At 38.1% G+C, this 19390-nt stretch overlaps 2 protein-coding genes across 2 annotated transcripts in view; both read left to right on the forward strand.

Annotated features, from left to right (window-relative positions):
- Positions 1–990, forward strand: part of LOC143538012 (mitochondrial phosphate carrier protein 1, mitochondrial-like) — a 1542-nt gene extending 552 nt beyond the window's left edge. The window contains exons 3-6 of the mRNA XM_077031654.1: positions 81–124; positions 194–408; positions 491–615; positions 717–990. Coding sequence (XP_076887769.1) covers positions 81–124; positions 194–408; positions 491–615; positions 717–795 — 463 coding nt within the window. The 3' untranslated portion in view covers positions 796–990. The remainder of the gene's footprint in view (positions 1–80; positions 125–193; positions 409–490; positions 616–716) is intronic.
- Positions 991–4077: 3087 nt separating this feature from the next.
- LOC143538013 (isocitrate dehydrogenase [NAD] regulatory subunit 1, mitochondrial-like) lies at positions 4078–5631 on the forward strand. The gene is made up of 3 exons (XM_077031655.1): positions 4078–4870; positions 4964–5042; positions 5126–5631. Exons 1-3 carry the CDS (start codon positions 4295–4297, stop codon positions 5398–5400), a joined length of 930 nt encoding a protein of 309 aa, XP_076887770.1. The 5' UTR covers positions 4078–4294; the 3' UTR covers positions 5401–5631.
- The last annotated feature ends 13759 nt before the right edge of the window (positions 5632–19390 follow it).

A 19390-nucleotide genomic window follows, 5' to 3' on the forward strand; every position in this document is an offset into this window, starting at 1 on the left:
ACTTTTCACTTTTAACATCATTGAATTAATTACCTTTTTTAACAAATTAATTAAACAAATTATACCTATTCTTTTTGCAGTTTTTACAAAGGGCTGATTCCACTTTGGGGCCGAAACTTGCCATGTAATCTGTCAAATCGACTCAAATACTATCCATCACCTGTGCCTAATTCCTCTTAATGTTTCTGGGCAGTTTCCATGATCATGTTTTCTACTTTCGAGCACTCGGTTGATTTTCTTTACCGTAATGCAATCAAAACAAAAAAGGAAGATTGCTCCATCACACAACAACTCGGGGTTACTTGTTTAGCCGGATATGCAGCTGGAGCTACTGGGAGTATTATTAGTAATCCTGCTGACAATGTCGTTGCCTCTCTTAATAATAATAACACTAGCAGCCTCAAGACGGTAGCTACTTCATTATTTGTTTATCTACTTATTTTATCAGTCGGTTAGAGTGTTTTCATAAGTTTTCTTAAAATATAAGTAGGTTGTGAAGAAAATTGGGTTGCGGAATTTGTTCACTCGAAGTCTTCCAATCAGGATTATGCTTGTAGGGCCGGTAGTGACGTTACAGTGGCTGCTCTATGACACCGTTAAGGTGTTAAGTGGCTTGTAAGTCAAGTATTTGGATATAGTAATTTAATCTAGAGTGACTATGACTGTGTATGATTAGATTATGAAACTATTTGGATTTTGATTGTAAATTCTTGCAGACCAACAAGTGGGCACATTACATCTGAAGTAGAAGCTACCCGGGGCAAGATACAACCCGCTCGACCCAACACTTGTTAATGATTTTGCTTGCAACATGACACCGTGCTTCTTCAAGTTAACCATGTGTTTTGCTTGTTGTTCTTGAAATGTTTCATTTCTTAAGGATGTCTAGTTTTAAACTTTTAATCTAATTATCCAACGTAAATAATAACAACCGTCATCATTTTTCTCTTCATCTCATGAACAAAAGGAATCAGATTGCCAAGTTTCTGAAATCGGTCTACCCTAAACTTGATTATAACACGGTTCGATCACCCTAATGTCATTCTATATTGTGAAAATTAAACTGGATTATAATTTATAACCCGGTTCGATCACTGTTATTGCTCCCAAGGGAGGACAAACCTGAACTGTTGATGCAGTGGTTAGAAGCCTGACCACGTCGCCACCAAGTAGAACCAACGAGTATTTATATATATTACCATCATTGCATACAGACTTTCAAAAGGGAAGAACCCTTTAACAGAGGCCAGTGATAATGCAATACCAAATGAAATCAAACGAGGGGTACTTGACAACAGGAGATTGTTGAATTTAGAAACTATGTTTTTGGCAGCTAGTGGGGAAATGCTTGATCACTTCGTCATCTATATGGACGTTTTCAAGTTTAAACTCAATCAGAGACTTAAACTTGAAGAAGGCAACTCACAGCCACGACTGGTCAAAGACTCGTTGTCACATAGAAACAGATTAGGCGTATCAAGTGTAGGGTCTATGACATTTAGGGCTGTAAACGAGCCGAGTCGAGCCAGAGTGTGCTCGAGCTTGAGCTCGAACTTAATCGAGCTGGCTCGAGCTCGGCTCGTTTTCTTTATCGAGCTGAAAAATTGAATTCGAGTTCAGCTCGTTTAAAGCTCGAGCCGAGCTCGAGCTCCTCGATCCGGGCTCCTTTAATTTTTTATTTTACATTTTACAAATTTTGATATATAAAAGACAAAAATTATAATTTTAACATGCATATTATATAAAATTTATAAACTAGAGAATTTATAATTTTATATGTTTTATTTTAGTTATTCTTTTATAAGGTTTTAGGTATCGAGTGACATAATTTACGTATAATTTTTATTTATTTATTTCTTTGTATGCTATCTACCTATACTAATAAAAGAAAATAATTTTGGACACATGACATTTTAAGATTAATTCTCACTATTAAATTCTCGTCCAAATCACTTCTCTTCTATTGATGGAAATAAAATATCTTTCAATATATAGTATAGATATAAATTCAACATACCGTACTAATTGGTCAATCTCCATTGATTGAATTATTAATGCCATAAATTATATTGTAAACATACCTAATATAAAAAATATTAATATAATAATTACATGTCATAAAAGATATTTTCTTTAAATTTAAAACATATATAAAAGAGTTTATGTTTAAAGAGTACGCTCAATCTTTGAGACATCTAAGAAAACTATAATAATTTTTTTTCAAATATTCAATGTTTAATAAGTCTTAAAAATTAAATAATATAAAGAGACTTAATTATCTTTTTTTATTTGTATTAAGTTATTTATTGTAATTTATACATTAACTTATCCAGTGTAATACGCGAGTTTCTAAAACTAGTTATTATATACAGATATTAAAATTTAGGGTTTAACCTAAACGAGCCAAGACCGAGCCACGAGTCAAGCTGACATTGGCTCGAGCTCGGCTCGTTTAGAAATCGAGCCGAGCTCATTTAGAATCAAACTTTTTCGAGCCGAGCTTTTTTCAAACTATTTTTAAACGAGTCGTGAGCTTTTTAAACAGCTTTAGTCTATGTTCCCTTTCTCTATTTTACTGGATTGATTTCTCCTGATATTTTATTCTAAAGTAAATTTCAAATATATCCAGAAGTAAATTGACTTGATGAGTTATAACAATTTAATAACATGTCATATAAAATTATATATATAAGAAAAAAAACTATATATTACTATTACTATTACTAATAAGTATAAAAGAAAAGTTTGGTGTCGCAAAGTCCCTGTTGGGTCACTTTGCGGCACCTTCTAGGCCCGCAACATTTTTTTTTATGTTTTGGTATCGTAACGAAAACCAACCGAATACCAATTTTGTTTTTGTTTAGCTCTGTTACCATAATAAACGTGACATAAACCGACCGATTCATGTCTACTTACCACCTCAACGGTCGGGGGCTGACAGCGTTTGGGTTTTGTCACCGCCCGAGTTTTACCAACTTGCATGACGCAACGCGCCGGTAATACTACTAGTTTACTGTAAAATTAAGTTATCATTAAGTAATAAATTGTAGTAGTAATATCGTTGCCCCTTTTTTTGTATTATTTAAAATATCTTTGGTTAGGTTTTCTATAATATAATTAAAAAGCAAACAATAATCTTTTTCAATGTGATGTGGTGGTAAGAAGCATGAGTTTCTCAATAGAGACTAATGTTCAATTCCTACTTATAACAATTTAGAGGGGACATGGGTGACTTAATGAAAGAATACTGAGATCTTTATGATTTTCAGTTCGAGCCTTAGAGCGTCCGAGTTTTACCACCAGTGAGCCTTCGACCGGGTGGATTTTCTTCGAAACTGAAGATAACTTGGAGGTGCTTAAGGGCTCCGTATGACATGCTATGTTTTAAATGGTCTAGAAATAAATTAATCTAACAACAAATGAGAGATGAGTCTATCTTACAAATCATGGATTTTCAGGGAATTATTTAAACTTGTGGACAAAATTTTGACTTTATGATGAAAATGAACAGATTGATAATTTTCCCTTTTATTTAGCATATATACAACTTTAAAGTTTTTTTTAAATAACATTAAGATGTTATATATAATGTTCTATTTTACTTTTTAAGTCATTCGCTTTTCATTTAAAACTTTTTCATGTTTTGAATTTTAATAGAATCAAAACTTCACAATTATATCAATTTTAACTTAATTTATTATATAGCTTTGTAACTAAAATATTTATAATAAAAGATAGTATTATGGGTGAGCAATAACTGAAACTTTAACTAAAAATCAAACCAAAAACCTATTAAACCGAAATTGAATTAACCAAAAATCGGTTATTTATTTGTACTCTTAGCTACTGAAATTAATCAAAACAAACAGAAAATTGGCAAATTAACTAAAAACCGATTGATTAAATGGATTAACTGAAAACTTGAATTTCGATTAAGCCTAACCGAAACCCCTAAAATACACGAAAAAATACGAATTTTATGAATGAATTCCCTCCCTAAATATATATTACTTTTCACAACACTGTAATTATTTTGGTTCGATCAGATCGATCTTTAAAAACGTCTGTCTGATATTCTTGAAATATGGGTCTAAAAAAGCTAATTAATTCCTGGTGTAGATCACATCTCCTCCTCCGATCATGCATTCGGTCCGTGACCTAATTGCCACGTCCCGGCGGACACGAGGCCGCAAAACCCATCACCCCGATCACCCGAGACGGCGTTCCAAGGCCCGTGACTCTGATCCCAGGCGACGGTATCGGGCCTTTGGTGACAGGCGCCGTTGAACAAGTCATGCACGCCATGCAAGCCCCGGCCACGTTCGAAAAATTCAACGACGTGCATGGCAACATGCAAGGGATACCTGAGGACGTTATGGATTCGATCAGGAAGACTAAGGTTTGCTTGAAGGGCGGACTGATTACGCCGTTGGGCGGAGGGGTTAGTTCGTTGAGCCTGTCGTTGAGGAAAGAACTGGATCTGTTTGTTTCACTTGTGAATTGTTTTAATCTGCCGGGGTTGTTTTCGAGGTATGATAAGGTGGATATTGTGGTGATTAGGGAGAATACGGAGGGGGAGTATTCCGGTTTGGAGCATGAGGTTGTTCCAGGTGTTGTTGAGAGTCTAAAGGTGATAACCAAATACTGCTCGGAACGTATTGCAAGGTATGCTTTTGAGTATGCTCACCTAAACAACAGGAAGACCGTCACGGCTGTTCATAAAGCAAACATTATGAAGCTTGCAGATGGTCTTTTCTTGGAATCTTGTCGGGAGATTGCCAAAGATTATCCTCAGATCAACTACAATGAGATTATTGTCGACAACTGTTGCATGCAACTTGTTTCAAGACCTGAGCAATTTGATGTAATGGTACGTATCATCTTATTTATTTATTTATTTATCATGTACGTGTAACTACTAGTATTTGTTTGTTTATTTGGACCTTAGCTTAATTAATTGCAGGTGACACCAAACCTTTATGGCAACCTGGTTGCAAACACCGCCGCTGGTATCGCTGGCGGCACAGGTGTCATGCCAGGAGGTATAGTTATAAAATTATATTTCTATATTGCTTCACCACATATTATCATTTTAACCGTATGTATATATACTATATTACTATAGGAAATGTTGGGGTTGAATATGCAATATTTGAGCAAGGCGCATCAGCCGGGAATGTTGGGAAACCGAAAATGGTGGAGAAGAAGAAAGCGAACCCAGTGGCTTTACTTCTTTCATCAGCCATGATGCTAAGACACCTCGAGCTTCCTGATTATGCAGACCGTTTGGAAACTGCGGTAAAACATGTTATTGAAGAGGGTAAATACCGCACCAAAGATCTTGGTGGAAGTAGCACAACACAAGAGGTTACTGATGCAGTCATATCTGCACTTAAATGACTCCAATCATAAACAAGTTTTGACACCTTTTTGTGAGTTTGATGATCATGTTATTGTTCTTTGTTTGCATTTATTCGAATAAGTTGATCTTCTAACGTGTAACGAAATGTGATCGGTCTTTGTGTTTGGTATTTATGGTTATGCAAATCAATGACTTGATGTCGTGGCATCATTATGCAACATATCTTTATCATGTCCTAAAGGCCGGTTACACATGAGGTTTTAAATACCACTTTTATCTAGGCCGCTAAACGGGTCATGTGTGCGACAGGTTGAATATGACAAGAACACGAATATAATGTAACATATATAAGCCTGAACACAGACATGTGCTACAAATTTATCTAAATTTTTACAAATTTGTATTATTTTATATATTTTCAAAAATAAAAATACAAATAAATGGGTTAAACGGGTCAACTCATGAGCTATCCGGGTTGACATGATTGCGAACCCGGTGACATATAGTATTCAACCGACTGCTAATTGTTCATGTGTTTTAATGTAAAGATTGGTAACATATTATTAACTATTGTTGGTCTTAATTGAGCGCTTAGGATTTCCGTGCTCATTTTGTTTTGGGATGTTCAAATTGCTGGAAGCTCACTCGGAAAAACCTTACAACTGGTTTACTCAAAGCTGATTAATGTTGCAAACAAATTTGCCTGGCTTTATTTGTAAACGAGCCAATTTTGAGTTGGGCTAGTTTGGTTTGGCTGGTGAGTGGTGACAAACCTTATTCAAGAGTGGTGCAATGGTAAATATCTAATTCCCCTTTAGTAGAGGTCCCGATATGATTCCACAACTTCCCTCACTACAAAAAAAAATACCATATACTGGCACACGTTTTCAATGACATTTAACTTTTGTGACACTATTTTAGGTTTTAATGACACATTATGTATTCCACATTTGTTTGGCATACACTTTTTGTGACATTTAGTATTTGTGCCACTAAATTTCGGATTTAATGGCACTTTGTGTATGTCATAATTGCTTGACACACATTTTTAGTGCCATTTAAAGTTTATGTCACTAAAATTTAGCAATTTAATGACACATAGCATATGCCATGTTTTTTTGGAAACACTTATAGTGGCATTTATTGTTTGTTTCACATAAATTTAAATTTTTAATTTCTTTTTGTGTGTGCCATGTTTACATGATACACAATTTTAATTACATAATCAAGTATACCATAAAGTTGAAGTTTCATCATGAGAAATCTACTACTTAGGTATGCTGTATCTAATTAGAAAGCAACAATGTGAAATTACCAATGGAGAACTTTTGTCCAATTACAGTACCAAAATGCAAAGAAATAACACTTTTTCTAAGGCTAAGAATAAGAATAACCCAAGGAAACTCAAATCGGAAGCGTATACACATCAAATAGTTAAATGTAATGACTTTATTTGCTAATATGAGTCTAACTAATTAAAAGTCTAAATTAAAACGTTGATATATAAAAATGAAAAAGAACAGGCAAGAAATAAATAAAAATGGGGAACAACACAAATAATGCAACCAAACAAATATAACGAAGTGAATGGACTTTACAATTTTATCCAATTGAGTGTAACACAGATAATTCTTTCATTCCTTCTCTTCGTTCTTCAACATCAGTCGTTTGCGATTCATTATGTAAATAATGATATCATCTATTCATCCTATTGTATACCACAGTCAACAATGGTCAAAGCCAGGGCCGGCTGGAGGGTGGTGCCGGTCGGACCATCGGCCGGGCACGTAATTTTTGGGGGCCAAAATTTTTTATATCTATATTTTTTATATGTAACATCCTAAAATTTCGAGCAATAATATTTTTAAAGTATTTCTTATGATAAACGAGTTTACTTGACTTGACAAACGAATATTAAAATATTAAGAGGGAATTAAGTAGGCTAATTAAGAAGGGATGAAACATGGACCAAAGAGGAAAGATGGGCTTAGGGTCCATGGACTTAAGGGGGGTATAAATACCCCCTTAAACCTTAAACCTTTCCATTTCCATCCATCTTATCCATTTTTACACCTTAAAACACACTTAGGCCAACCCTTCCCTCCCTAGCCGTCGGCCACCCTCCGATTACGCAATCGAGCATCGTAGCTTAGGATCCTCAATCATACAAGCAAGATAACACGTCCAAGATCGTATACCAAGCAAACCGTAACCTAGAAACATCAAAAAGGTATGTTTCAATCTTAAAGTTTACACTTTTATTAACATTTAGCCCTGAAACTTAGAACGATATTAGATCGGGCGTAAATAAAACGTAAAGTTGTTAACTTGATGTTAGAAACGAACTTAACAAACTCGTGGCTGCTTATGACACGTTTAAAATGAACCCTAAACTTATTATTAAACGTTTTGAGCTTAAAGGTTCAAGCTTTATACGTTTTCGGGCCGAATCTTATTCAAAAACTGCCATGGGAATGTTCACGAGATTGATTAGCATCATCTCTAAGGGTTACGGGTTGAACATGGATGTTAATGAAGTTAAAATCGAGCCCCGCCGCTGCTGTTAATAACTTTGCCTATCCATATGTTCGCCTGAGGATAAGTTCGCACGTATGCAAGTTCGCCTGGGGTTAACTTCGTTACATGTAAGTTCGCCTATGGCTAACTTCGCTAGACACAAGTTCGTCTAAGGCTAACTTCGCTAGTTATAAGTTCGCCAAGATGTGAACTTCGCCAGTTATAAGTTCGCCAAGCTGTGAACTTCGCCTAATGCTAAGTTCGCCAAGTTAACTTCGCTGAATGATAAATTCGCTTAATATTAAGTTCACCAAAAGTTAAGTTCGCTGAGAAATACATTAAAATCCTAGTGAAAATTGTGTTAAGACAGTTAATGTAAATAAAATTTTTTCAAGCTGACGTGGCAGCTCGACCCCAGCCAGGGGCTCTGCCCCTTGGACCCTGCTAGGGGCTGACGCCCCTAGAACCCCGCTGCCAGGGGCGCTGCCCCCGGACCCCGTTCGTGGTGGGTTATATAAAGATAGAAAATACGCAATGAGTAGTAGAAGTTAATTGATACATGTAAATATTATACAGTTAGCCGTGCACAGATCAAGAAGGGAATAACGATTAACGGAGAGCGTAACAGGATTCAGGTGAGTTTCTAGCCCCATTTCCTTGTTATGTTTTCGGGGCTATGTGCATACTCGATGTGATAGTTAATACACTTACCTTAACTGGTAAGTGTATGCCTTATATGGTTTATATGTTATGTATGTATATCTTAAATGTGAGTGAAAGCTTGTCGGTACGTGAACGATCTTCGGATATTGCACGTGCTAACAAGGGAGGTATGTTTATGATAGATGAATGTGAATGATAGATATATGTACAATATATGAATATGTATGAATAATTAAAGAAATTATGTATGTTATGGGTATGTAAAGACTGTATGTACGAAGATGAAGAAAGAGGGACCAGACCCTAATAATATCTGAGATAGAGAAGTAAAAAGGGACCAGACCCTAATAATATCTGAGATAGACAAGAAAGGGACCAGACCCTAATAATATCTGAGATAGACAAATGAAAGAGGAACCAGACCCTAATAGTATCTGAGATAAAATGGACAGTAATTTATATAGTATGAAAGTAATAAAGTATGAATGTATGTATGAAATTATGTAATGAAAGTAAGTTAGTAAAGTAATTATTATGTATCTTCGGATGCATGATTAAAGGTAAGTGTATGTATTATACGATACGTGATTAACTAGAACTCACTCAGCGTAGCTGACTTTTAGTATGCACGTAGGTGAGTAGAATGAGGCAACTCGCTTGATGAGGACACATGGCAGAAGAATAAAGTCTGGCATCTGAAGACTTAAAGACGTTTTAGTATTTATAATTGAATTGAAAGACAATATGTTTTATTAAGACAAAGTTATGGATTTATATGTAATGTTTTATGAATGATTTAATGTTCCGCGAATGTTTTAATTAACTCTGATATTACGAACTGCGTTTATGAGTAAATCCAACGTCCAATGTGAGGCACCGGTAACGGGGCCTTACAAGTTGGTATATACATTTAAAAATATAAAACTTGTAAAAAATGATTTAATCTTTACCATCTTATAATTATTGGCCCAAAATTCTTTTTTATTCATAATCCAGGTAATCAAGTTTACATTATTGGGCCAAAGTAAAACTAAAAACTAAAAAAATTAAATAAACTCCCAATCTAAAATAAAAGAAATAGCTGTCGATTGAGATTCCTTTTTTGCTTCCTTCATTCTTTGCGAATGTTAATTAAAACCTAAACGATGACTAACCTAGCCGACCACCACTATTGGTTCATTGTTGACCATTAGGCTCCTCTACGTTTGACCAAGCCAGCGACAAACACCAAGCTATTTTTTTTCCAATGTTAAGAGAGTTTCACGAATCATTGGTTAATTGTTAGTTATTACGTATTTGATTTTAATAATATAGTTTTCTATGTTTATTGTTATAACGTTAAGCGTCATTTTAAAAAATTAGCTTATATTTCTTTACTTGTTAAGGCTAGGAGCCTTTTTATTTCTGCTCGACCGAGGTATCTAAATCCTCGGAGACGGCCCTGGTCAAAGCATGTGAGGCGATTGGTAGTGGTTAGCGTCCAACACTATCGCCGAATACCGATTAAGGCATAATGTAGGGGTGATGAAGAATATGAGTGGTACAGTGCCTGTAAGTTTTGAAGAAGCGAGTTGTAATTGTTGGATTTTATGGACGTTTCGGGTCAAGTCAACGTGACCGACCCGAACGTGATCCGGACAGAGTTACACCGGGGGTAACGAAGATTAAACCCACTTAAACGTTTAAGTTTACTGGGCTCGACACAATCACCCAAATAGTATTAGTTGGTGGATTATGCTTTGTTTTAACATTTGGGCTTAAAGCCCAATTATGTTTAATGGTTAAACCCTACATTTGTTCCCTATATATATATTAATTACATTCTATTTATAACAACAGTTGATAAGCAAACCCTAGCCTCCATCGTTTTTCCGGCCACCGAAAAACCGATTCCAGCCATTACTCACCACCCACCGTATATTGGTCACCGAAACATCCTCCGCCGCCCTGTACTAGCCTCCCGTGCTGTCACAGCTTCATTTCCGGCGTTCTGGTTATTTTACGGTGAAGACCGATTTTCCGGCGAACCTTTCCGGTGACAAATAACTTGTTGTGAGCTGCTGTCGTTGGTCTAATCACTTCCGCCAGCCCTTAAAGCCACCGGAACTGAGTTGTTTCACCTCCTGCTGCCGTTACACCTTCTGCCGGAACTCCGCCGCCGCCGCCGGAGTTTTGTGGGTCATTTGATTGTGTCCTTTTTCTAGTGCATCTCGTTATTCCTTGGTGTCTTCCCGGTTCTCGTAACCGAGGTATATCGACAAACCCCCTATGGTTGTTTATTATCGTCTACTCGTACTCGTATCGTTTGTAATCGGATCCGGGTTCGGGTTTCCGATTTTGGTTCGATTTAATCTTTTTCTTTCCGCTGCGTTTTATAATTCGTTTGTATATATAAATTATTAATTATTGATTAATAATTAGTTAAACGAAATAATTAACTAAAACGGGTTAAATAGTTTGACCGTTTTCGTTCCGAACCACCGTTGATACCCAACAGTGGTATCAGAGCCGCGGTTACAACGTACGAGTCGATCCCGGTTCGTTTAAAACCGGATCTACATCTTAAACTTTAAATCGTTTAAAGTTTATAGATCCAGGATTTTTTTTCGGGTGATTTTGGATTGGTCAAAGTTTTGTTTATTTTATTTGACCAAGTCAGAACGACCCGAGATTCGTTTATTGTGAATATGTAAATCCAGCCCCGACCTATGTGATTGATTGGTTGTGTTTGGTGTTTGAGCTTGTTTTGGCCATACGGTTGGTTCAAAAGTTGTAAAAAGGTTATTATTTAATTTTCGGTTTTCTTTTGGCCATAAAGATGGTTCAAATTTGTAATATGACATATTATTGTTAGTTTATAAATTTGTAATTAAGAAGACGCGAAGATAACCGAGGACGAGCTCATGGACATCTTGGAGTTAGTGGGAGTTCGGACAAGACGACGGGATGCACGGAGAAGTCCATCCTTGTGGTTGTTTGTGTTGTGAACCCCTTGACCCGATCGGTCTCCCTAATTGGCTCTAGCGAGACCGATCACCTTTTGGCCATAAGGATTTACATATTATTGTTATTTGCTATTTGTGGTTGCTTGGATTGTTTATAATAGGATTATAATATCACCGACCTAATACCAAATAAATTGGAAAATAAACATTTTTTAACCGATTTTGTTTTGCAAATTAAAATCGTTTTGATTTCAAAACTAATAAGTTATTTTAACTTAAAATTGGTTAGTCATATCGCGACAAACTTAGTTTTTAATAGGTTATCTAAAACTAAGTGTCCTGAGAGATGAAAAGGGTTCATCTATTCGTCCCGATAATAAATACAGTAAAATTTGACTTTTACTCTATTTGGTAAATTTTAAAATTAATCCCAATTTAAAACCAATAGTTTATGCCAATCCTACTACAAGTCACACTTGAGGCATACTGCGAAATTTCGAGTGTTTGGAGCTACAGCACCGCACTTGTTTTCTAGCCTATCCCATCAAGGTGAAAGCGCTTCGTTGACACATCCGGCCCTTTCACACGTCACGGTACTAGGACAACTATTATTTTACTCTCCTGTTACGTGCTAAAGCTGTCTGGAGACTTAAAATGGGCAAAGATAAGGCTAAACGTATCTATACAGACAATCGTTGTCTCTATAGGCCTCATAACCGAGAGTTGTGCTCTATTCACAATTGGCAATCGTTGTCAGTCTGCCTAACCACTTATTAATGTTGTGTGCTACAGCTGCCTTTAATAACTGGAAGCCAGATTCTCATACTCCTAATTAATTAATGTTATTGGGTCATTAATAATAGGACTCCAACCGAAAATACTAATTAAATTTACTTTTGCTTAATTAATCAGATGTCGTCAAACGAAATTTCACCCTATGCCCTTAAGACTATCCTTGATAAGGATAAACTGAATGGTACCAACTTCATCGAATGGCACCGCAACTTAAGACTTGTTATCACCATGGAAAAGCGCCTGTATGTTCTCGATGGACCTGTTCCAACCGAGCCTGAAAACAACACAGCCGCTGCACGAAAAGTTCTTGACAAGCATAAGGATGACTCGGCTGAGGTCTCCTGTATTATGCTAGCCACCATGACTTCTGAGCTTGCTAAAGGCTTGGAAGACTTTGGTGCCTATGAAATGCTTGAGCAACTCAAGGGCATGTTCCAGAAACAAGCCCGTCAAAAACGTTTCGACACCATGAAACAACTCATCAGTTGCAAGATGGCAGAGGGGTCTCCCGTCAGTGCTCATGTTCTAAAGATGAAGGGGCACATCGATCAGCTCAAGAAACTTGATTATCCCATGCCCGATGAAATGGCATCGGATTTCATTCTCAACTCTCTCCCCAACTCGTACGACCAGTTCGTAATGAATTTCAACATGAATGGTTGGGTGAAGACAGTGCCGGAGCTTCATAACATGCTCAAAACGGCTGAGATGAACATTCCTTCTAGGAGCAATCAAGTTCTGATGATACGATCTGCTGGTGTCAAGAAGCCAAAACCAAAGAATCGGGGTTTTAAGGGAAAAGGCAAGAAGAAAGTTACTGTTGCTGCCCATGTTGCCACCAACACTAACAAGGTGGTTGCAAAGAAAAAGCCGCCACCTTTTGAGGAGCGCAAGTGCTTCAAATGCAACCAAATGGGGCACTGGATGAGAAACTGCCCCGAGCACCTTGCTGAGATCAGAAAGAAGAGAGCCAATGGTGAAGGCTCTTCTGGAGGTATTTCCATATACGTTATTGAACTTTTCACTGTCTCTAGCAACACATGGGTATTTGATACCGGATGTGGTTACCACATCGTTAATGTCTTGCAGGAGCCTGAGAAGTGGAGGAAACTGAATAAAGGCAGCATGGAACTCATCGTTGGAGATGGGAAGAGAGTACCAGTTCTGGCAACTGGAGTATTTCATTTTACTTGTCCATCTGGCCTAGTTTTTCCTTTAAATAATTGTTTGTATGCTCCTGGCTTGACCAGAAACATCATTTCAGTTTCGTTGTTATTTGAACAAGGATTTAAGTATGTTCTTAATGGCATGGCTATTTCTGCTTACTTAAATGATATCTTTTATTTTGAGGCTAAACCTCGAAATGGTATTTATGAGATTGATGTTCAACCTGACAATAACGTATATCATCTTTCAAAACGTAACAAGACTAGTGTCAATGATACTTTTCTATGGCATTGCCGACTTGGCCACATAAGCAAGGCAAGAGTTAAAAGGCTCCAATCCGAAGGTATTCTTGAATACACAGGACCAGACTCTTTTAACACTTGTGAATCTTGCTTAGCTGGCAAACTCGCCAAAGACTCCTTCACTAATAAAAGTGAACGAGCAAGTGATCTGTTTGGACTCATACATACTGATGTATGTGGACCTTTCAGAACCATGAAAGATACTTCGTTTCTTTTATCGACGATTATAGTCGATACGCTTATGTGTATCTTATGAAACACAAGCACGAAACTTTTGAAAAGTTCAAAGAGTTTCAAAGCGAAGTGAAAAAACAACTTGATAAAACCATTAAGATACTTCGATCAGATCGAGGTGGAGAGTATCTCAGCACAGAGTTCATCACTCATCTAAAAGAGCATGGAATTGTTTCACAGCTCACTCCACCTGGCACACCCCAACTTAATGGCGTGAGCGAGAGGAGAAATCGAACTTTGCTAAACATGGTTCGATCGATGATGTGTAGAACTAACTTGCCTCACTCCTTTTGGGGTTACGCCCTTATGACCGCCGCCCGCATTGTCAATCTAGCTCCAACTAAGAAGATAGACAAAACACCATATGAGATATGGCATAAGGGAAAGAAACCCAAATTGTCTTATCTTAGAGTATGGGGATGTGATGCTTATATCACAAGTGAGTCTGATGACAAACTTGATCCCCGCGGCGAAAAAGTTATTTTCGTCGGATACTACTGCAAGAGCGGTTATTACTTCTTTCATCCTGATACAAATACGATTTCTGTCAGGAGGAAGGGCTACTTCCTTGAAGAAGAATTTCTTAGTCAAGGAACTAGAAGTAACATTGTCGATCTTAAAGAAATTCAAGAACCACAACCAACTGCTGAGGAAGTTGGAGAGTCTGATCAACAAGTTGTTGTTGCTGATACATCAGACGTGAACGCAAGCGTTCGCAGAAGTAGTAGGACTCCCGTACCAAATTCTAGATACTTATGTCATCTAGATGGTGCCGAAGTCTTATTAGTAGCCGAATCTGGGGACGAGCCTACTAACTACAAGTCTGCTATCTTGGATCCGGAATCCAAGAAATGGCAAGATGCCATGAATGCTGAGATGCAGTCCATGCATGATAACCAAGTTTGGAACTTGGTTGAGCTACCCCCCGATTGTCGGGCAGTAGGGAGCAAATGGATTTTCAAGAAGAAAACCGACATGCATGGAAATGTGCAAACCTACAAAGCACGGCTAGTCGCGAAAGGTTTCACTCAAACTAAAGGTGTTGACTATGATGAAACTTTTTCGCCCGTTGCTATGACTAAGTCAATTAGGATATTGCTTGCCATTGCTGCATACTATGATTATGAGATATGGCAAATGGATGTCAAAACCGCTTTCCTTAATGGACATCTTTCTGAAGATGTCTATATGGTTCAGCCTGAAGGTTTTATCGATCCAAAATATCCTAATAAGGTTTGCAAATTGAACAAGTCCATTTATGGACTTAAGCAGGCATCTCGAAGCTGGAATCTTCACTTTGATGAGAAAATCAAAGAGTTTGGTTTTGTCAAAAACGAATATGAACCTTGTGTTTACAAAAAGGCTAGTGGGAGCACTATATCATTCCTCATCTTGTCTGTGGATGATATACTGATCATTGGAAACGACATTCCTATGCTTAAACAAGTTAAGCTATGGTTGGAATCTTGTTTTGCAATGAAAGATCTTGGAGAAGCCGCTTATATTCTGGGAATAAAGATCTATAGAGATAGATCTAAGCGGATTCTAGGGCTTAGTCAAAGTACTTACATAGACAAAGTGATGGCACGCTTCTCAATGGAAAACTCCAAGAAAGGAGCTGTTCCAATGACTAAGGGAACCATGTTGAGCAAATCGCAATCTCCGGCAACAGACATTGAATCTAAACGTATGCAAGCAATTCCATATGCTTCTGCGGTTGGCTCTATCATGTATGCTATGTTATGTACTAGACCTGACGTCTCGTATGCCTTGAGCATGACCAGTCGTTTTCAACAGAGTCCTGGCATTGCCCATTGGACTGCTGTGAAGAACATTCTAAGGTACTTGAATAGGACCAAAGACATGTTCTTGGTGTTTGGGGAGTGGAAGAGGAGCTCACTGTAAAGTGTTACACTGATGCTAGCTTCCAGACTGACCGAGATGATTCTCGCTCACAGTCGGGTTTCGTTTTCACTCTCAATGGAGGAGCTATTTATTGGAAGAGCTCCAAGCAGAGTGTAGTAGCGGATTCTACCACCGAATCCGAATATATAGCCGCATCTGATACTGCTAAGGAGGCTGCTTGGATGAAAAAGTTCATCACCGATCTCGATGTGGTTCCGAGTATTCACAAACCAATCGAAATATTCTGTGATAACACATGTGCTATTGCTCAAGCCAAAGAGCCAAGGTCTCATCACAGAACCAAGCACATTCTAAGGAAATTCCATCTTATTCGGGAAATATTGGAACAAGGTGACATCGTGATAAGCAAAGTAGACACAGATCAAAATCTAGCCGACCCGTTCACTAAGCCACTGACTCAGGACAAACATGATCAGCATAGAGATGCTATCGGGCTTAAACTTGCTAGTGATTTATTTTGATTTAGTATTTGGATGTATGAACATTCAAACAGTTGTACTTTTTAGTTCACCTTTGATTTAATGGTTAAATGCAAACGTTAAATGATACAACTGTGTTCTTTTTAATACGTTTAATCCATGAATATTATATTCTAAACTATCCGTAGTCGATCAGACTCGTGGGAGCGATTCTGAATTAAGACTATTCTGACTTTGGACTCAAGTAGTTGACTTCCAAACTCACATACCTCATTATGAATGACGTTGGATGTAACTCGCATCAAATCATCTTCATGGATCTTAATCATAAGATGTTTTGATAATAGTATGCTCATTTAGTATCCTTAGACCTGAGATACATATTAGAACTTTCGTTTACCGAGGAATATTCTTTGATCATGTCAACCGCTGTTGCGTAACTGCCAGCTATAAAGGCATTGGTTAGGAATATTCTGGAGTTCAGTGGGAGTTGTATGTAGTCAAGATGGGATTCTGTACTCTTACATTTAAATGTAACAGTTAGACATATTGGCGCCCTCGTTGATTCAAACTGGTAAAGTGTGAGGCCTCACCCAAACTAACTGTGTGTTTGATTGGACCACTTTGACTCTATATCGAGAACTACTATAATTGAACACTATATGAGATTGATATGATCCATGTCTCATTGTGCAATTGATGTCTTATACAGAAAGGATAGATGACAAAGATTACTATAAATTCATTATCTTGCAATAAGGTATTCCAAGATACTTTGGTTATGGATTTAAAATGGCATATTCGGTTGGGGAAAGCTATGTGTAGCTAGAACGCCTCTGGCTGTCAGCGTTGTGATACTTGACCCAAATACGTCCAAGTGGGAGACTGTTGGATTTTATGGACGTTTCGGGTCAAGTCAACGTGACCGACCCGAACGTGATCCGGACAGAGTTACACCGGGGGTAACGAAGATTAAACCCACTTAAACGTTTAAGTTTACTGGGCTCGACACAATCACCCAAATAGTATTAGTTGGTGGATTAGGCTTTGTTTTAACATTTGGGCTTAAAGCCCAATTATGTTTAATGGTTAAACCCTAGATTTGTTCCCTATATATATATATATTAATTACATTCTATTTATAACAACAGTTGATAAGCAAACCCTAGCCTCCATCGTTTTTCCGGCGCCGTTTTCCGGCCACCGGAAAACCGATTCCAGCCATTACTCACCACCCACCGTATATTGGTCACCGAAACATCCTCCGCCACCCTGTACTAGCCTCCCGTGCTGTCACAGCTTCATTTCCGGCGTTCTGGTTATTTTCCGGTGAAGACCGATTTTCCGACGAACCTTTCCGGTGACAAATAACTTGTTGTGAGCTGCTGTCGTTGGTCTAATCACTTCCGCCAGCCCTTAAAGCCACCGGAACTGAGTTGTTTCACCAACTGCTGCCGTTACACCTTCTGCCGAAACTCCGCCGCCGCCGCCTTCAGCCGCCGCCGCCGGAGTTTTGTGGGTCATTTGATTGTGTCCTTTTTCTAGTGCATCTCGTTATTCCTTGGTGTCTTCCCGGTTCTCGTAACCGAGGTATATCGACAAACCCCCTATGGTTGTTTATTATCGTCTACTCGTACTCGTATCGTTTGTAATCGAATCCGGGTTCGGGTTTCCGATTTTGGTTCGATTTAATCTTTTTCTTTCCGCTGCGTTTTATAATTCGTTTGTATATATAAATTATTAATTATTGATTAATAATTACTTAAACGAAATAATTAACTAAAACGGGTTAAATAGTTTGACCGTTTTCGTTCCGAACCACCGTTGAAACCCAACAGTAATTGGGTCAGGAAATTAGCGGGAATATGATTATTTGGGAGGAAATTTTGTGAGGCAAAGGTTAATAATGAGTAATGACTCAAATTGTAGAGGGAAATCAACTAGTTTAAGAGGGAATTTTTTTAGAGAAATTAGATAAGGCATAAAAAAAACTTTAATGCTGCATGGTCAAGAGCAAATTAGTATAAAAGTAAAAAAGGAAAACATAGAATAGTGTTATTTGATATTTTTTTTAAGTCGGCATGCGTTCCATACTTATCATATGATTGCGTTTGGATTTTATCCTTTATAAACTTTAAAAGGCATAAAGTATGAATAAAAAAATAATAATAAGGTAAACATAGAAGGAATAAAATATGAAAAATATAACATCATAAAAACTAGAGTAAGGTGTGTGGTTTCTTAAATAATGCGAATTTAGTTAGAAAAGTTTGTTTTTTGCATATGGATCATCCGTATTTTCCAATTCTTGTCAATTACATCCAAATCACTAACACCGTTAAATTTAATCGTTAAGTTAGGGGTAGACATGTCTTTTCGTTCTTTCTTTATTATAATACTTATTTCAGTGAACTGCGATATTCGTCCATGTAGGGGCGAACATTGTAAATTGAAACTGTTGAACTAAAATCGCATATTTGGATAAACCATATTTGGTTGATCAATGAAATGAAATCATCCATTATCATGTCCATTCCATTCCACCTAAAACACCCCAAATTCATTGCATCCAGCCTCTTGTTTTTTTCATTCCACTCCTCTCACAACCACCACCACCATCACCACCCACCACCGCCACCTACCATCACCCACCACCGCCTGCCACCACCACCATCCGCCTCCGCCTCCACCGCCCGCCACAATTACCTACCAGCATTGCCAACCACCACCAACCATCGCTCCCGGCCATCACCACCACCAACCATCGCTCTCGGCTATCACCACCACCACCACCAACCATCGCTCTCGGCTATCACCACCACCACCAACCATCGCTCCCGGCCATCACCACCACCAGCCATCGCTCCCGCCCATTACCACCACCTACCAGCGTTGCCCACCACCACCAGCCATCGCTCCCGGCCATTACCACCACCTACCAGCGTTGCCCACCACCACCAGCCATCGCTCCCGGCCATTACCACCACCTACCAGCGTTGCCCACCACCACCAGCCATCGCTCCCGGCCATTACCACCACCTACCAGCGTTGCCCACCACC

The sequence above is a fragment of the Bidens hawaiensis genome, unplaced genomic scaffold (genome assembly GCF_021521415.1).
Source record: "Bidens hawaiensis isolate Kalapana, Puna unplaced genomic scaffold, B.hawaiensis_p1.1 tig00011466_1, whole genome shotgun sequence".
NCBI classification, from domain to species: Eukaryota; Viridiplantae; Streptophyta; class Magnoliopsida; order Asterales; family Asteraceae; genus Bidens; species Bidens hawaiensis.